The 2,987-nt window shown below is 47.1% G+C and overlaps 1 protein-coding gene across 1 annotated transcript; it reads left to right on the top strand.

Moving 5' to 3' along the window:
* The first annotated feature begins 304 nt into the window (after positions 1-304).
* Positions 305-1,807, top strand: LOC147906361 (xyloglucan galactosyltransferase XLT2-like). The gene has a single exon (XM_087391272.1). The coding sequence runs from the start codon at positions 305-307 to the stop codon at positions 1,805-1,807; it is 1,503 nt and encodes a 500-aa protein (XP_087247398.1).
* Positions 1,808-2,987: the final 1,180 nt, after the last annotated feature.

The following is a 2,987-nucleotide window of genomic DNA, read 5'->3' as shown; positions in this document are numbered from 1 at the left end:
GCAACACCGTCTCGTCTTTGATGATTCTTCTTCGCAACTCTACGGCAATCATTCTATGATTGTCTACACACACGGGATCTAGGTTATACTAACGTCTTGTCATATAATGACATCTTGTAATGCGTTGGTGTCCCTCCGGCCTATGGGACTCTTTCTTGTATAAATTTAAATGAGTGTCACCCATTTAATATCACCCAAAAGAAGGGGGAGAAATGGGCCGGCGCGGTGCCACAGGTGTCTCTGTTGCCATCTCCTCTCCTCCTATACACTGAGCTCGGCTATGGCGACAACCCAGCACTAAGCTATGGCGGAGTACCAACAGCAGCACCAGCACCTGCACCTCCTCCCCCTCCCCCCTTCCTCCACCTCCATGCCCATCCGACCCTCTTCTCCTCTTCCGCCTCCTAGTCCTAGTCCTCGCCCTTGCCGCCTCCATCCCCTCCTCCTCCTCCTCCTCCTCCTCGCCTCTCTCTCCTTGTTCCTTTTCCTCCATACTTCCTCCTGCCATTCCTGGCTCTGGAATCGCCCTTGCCCCCCCCCTCTCCCCCCTTCCCCCCCCGTTCGCCTCTCCTTGCCCCCCCCCTCCCCCGTCCCCCTCCCCTCCCATTGCCCCTTTGGTCGCGTCTTCGTCTATGACCTTCCCCCTCAGTTCAACGCCGACCTGCTCGCTGCTTGCTCCTCTCTCGTGCCCTGGACGGATCTTTGCCCCGCTCTCGACAATAACGGCATCGGCCAGGCGCTGGATCTGCCGTCGTGGTTGGGGACTGGATTTTGGTATTTTACCAGCCAGTTCGGCGGTGAGGTCCTCTACCATGCCAAAATGATGGTGCATCCCTGTCGCACCCTCGATCCCGATCGCGCAACCGCCTTCTTTGTGCCATTCTATGCTGGCCTTGATCTGGGCAGGTATCTCTTCGTGTCATCGACGCCGGCGCAGCGAGATCGTTTGAGTCACGAGCTTCTGGATTGGCTCAAGCTACAAAAGCACTGGAAGCACAATGGTGGTCGGGATCATTTCTTGATGATAGGCAGGATCACTTGGGATTTCCGCAGAGGTCAGAGCTCCCTCTGGGAAAGGATTTGGGGTCGCTCTGGATGGGGGAGCGATCTTTTCCTCAGGCCGGAGCTTAAGACTCCCCTCAGGCTGACAATCGAGAAGAGTTTGTGGGACACCCAAGAGGTCGCAGTTCCTTATCCGACCAGCTTCCATCCGCGTTCGGATGCTGAACTTGCGACCTGGCAGGGGATCGTCAAATCCGTCAAAAGGAGCCTCCTTTTCAGCTACGCCGGGGGTCCTCGCCCTCAGTTCCAGAACGATTTCAGAGAAATTCTTCTGGATCAATGCCGACACTCTGATCGCTGCAGGTCATTCGATTGCTCCAAACAGCGATGCGAGCACCCCCTCCCTGTTATGGAGCTTTTCTTAGATTCGACCTTCTGTCTGCAACCCCGGGGGGATAGCTTCACGCGTCGCTCCATCTTCGATTCTCTGATAGCAGGTTGCATTCCGGTCTTTTTCTGGCACAGGACTGCTTACTTACAGTACAAGTGGCATCTCCCGCCCGACGGCGATAGCTACTCCGTTTTCATAGACAGAAATGAGGTGAGGAAAGGAAAGCGGATCGAGGACATTTTGAGGGCATTTTCGGAGAGGAAAATTCGCCACATGCGAGAAGCGCTGATGACCGCCCTTCCTCGCTTCATCTACGCCGTGCCAGGGAATTCATCCGCGAGTTTTAGCGATGCGTTCGACGTGTCGTTGGATGGAGTCTTGAATATTACAAGCTCAAGACTGAGGTTTGGTTAAAGCTGGGACGGCAACGGCCACGGACGACGCTCTAATTTCTGTCGGGTTTTTCGTTCATGAGAAGATGAGAGCTTTGCAAGGCAGAGAAGCGCGCCAAATGGACGAAGGCCTGGCGTGAGAGACAGATGGGCAAACATCGGGAGGACAAAAACCTTCGTTTCTTCCGATGTACAATATGCTTCTCAACTTTGATGGAGACGAGACACATTACAATTTCGCCTCTCTCACCTAGGAAAGGAGTTTCAAAATTTTGTCTTCAAAATTTCAGTGTTTTTTTTTCCCGGGAGGAAAACAAAATTTTATTAGGGGAAAGATTTTTACAGAGAAAATAAAGAGGCCCAGCACTATAAATTTCAGTGATCGCTTTAAACATTTTTCTCAAGAAATCACAAAACTTGCTTTCAAATTTTGAAGGTTTTTCTTTAGGCAAATTTTGAAGGTTTACAAAATTGGGAAAATGTTTTTTAGAGGTGGAAATGTAAATATTGCAGGTTTATTGTATATGATTTGTTTTTTGTGAACACTACTTCAAATAGAAAATTCACTAGCCACGTCTTTGCTTCGAAAGAAAGTTGAAATAAAAAGAGTAAGCAAATTTGAACTTTGAAATTTGAACTTTGCTTCGAAAGCAGGAGAAGTAAAGTTTTTTGTGAACACTACTTCAAATAGAAAATTCACTAGCCATGTCTTTGCTTCGAAAGAGCAAAGTTGAAATAAAAAGAGTAAGCAAATTTGAACTTTGAAATTTTTGTAACTGAAAAAGTTTAAGCAACTTTTTCTTTATTAGGCGATCTTTTAGAAGAAGCTTATTAACATGTATAAATGCTAATTGTTCAATAGCTTGAGAGGGTGTTATTTTGAAGCACCTAAACTTTTACAAGTCTTTTTGGTTTAAAGATCTACTTGAAGTCCAAAAATTGTATGACACCCTTAGGATACTAGATTTTTAAAAAAATTGCACTTAATACTTCTTTAAGAGCGAGTGTGTGCAATATTATCGCGCTACCATGAACGTTAGAGGAATGTATTAAGAAGTCCAATGTACTAGCTTGTTTGAGCTTTTTTGGTGGGAGACTAAACTAACATCATATAGTCTTAACAAGTAGTTGTAGCTTGAATGAACCACTTTTTATGACCTTTCTTGTTTGCAGCTTAGTTTGCCCTTTACCTTTAAATTGGT

This window comes from Dipteris shenzhenensis, chromosome 1, assembly GCF_047967505.1.
Source record: "Dipteris shenzhenensis isolate YYH24624 ecotype China chromosome 1, Dip_SZ_1.0, whole genome shotgun sequence".
NCBI lineage: Eukaryota > Viridiplantae > Streptophyta > Polypodiopsida > Gleicheniales > Dipteridaceae > Dipteris > Dipteris shenzhenensis.
The sequence above is the reverse complement of the archived record's forward strand: the minus strand, read 5'-3'. Positions and strand labels throughout refer to the sequence as shown.

What these genes read in the sequence shown, in the direction of transcription:
- LOC147906361 (XM_087391272.1), top strand. Translation starts at nt 305, where the DNA reads ATGGCGGAGTACCAACAGCAGCACCAGCACCTGCACCTCCTCCCCCTC.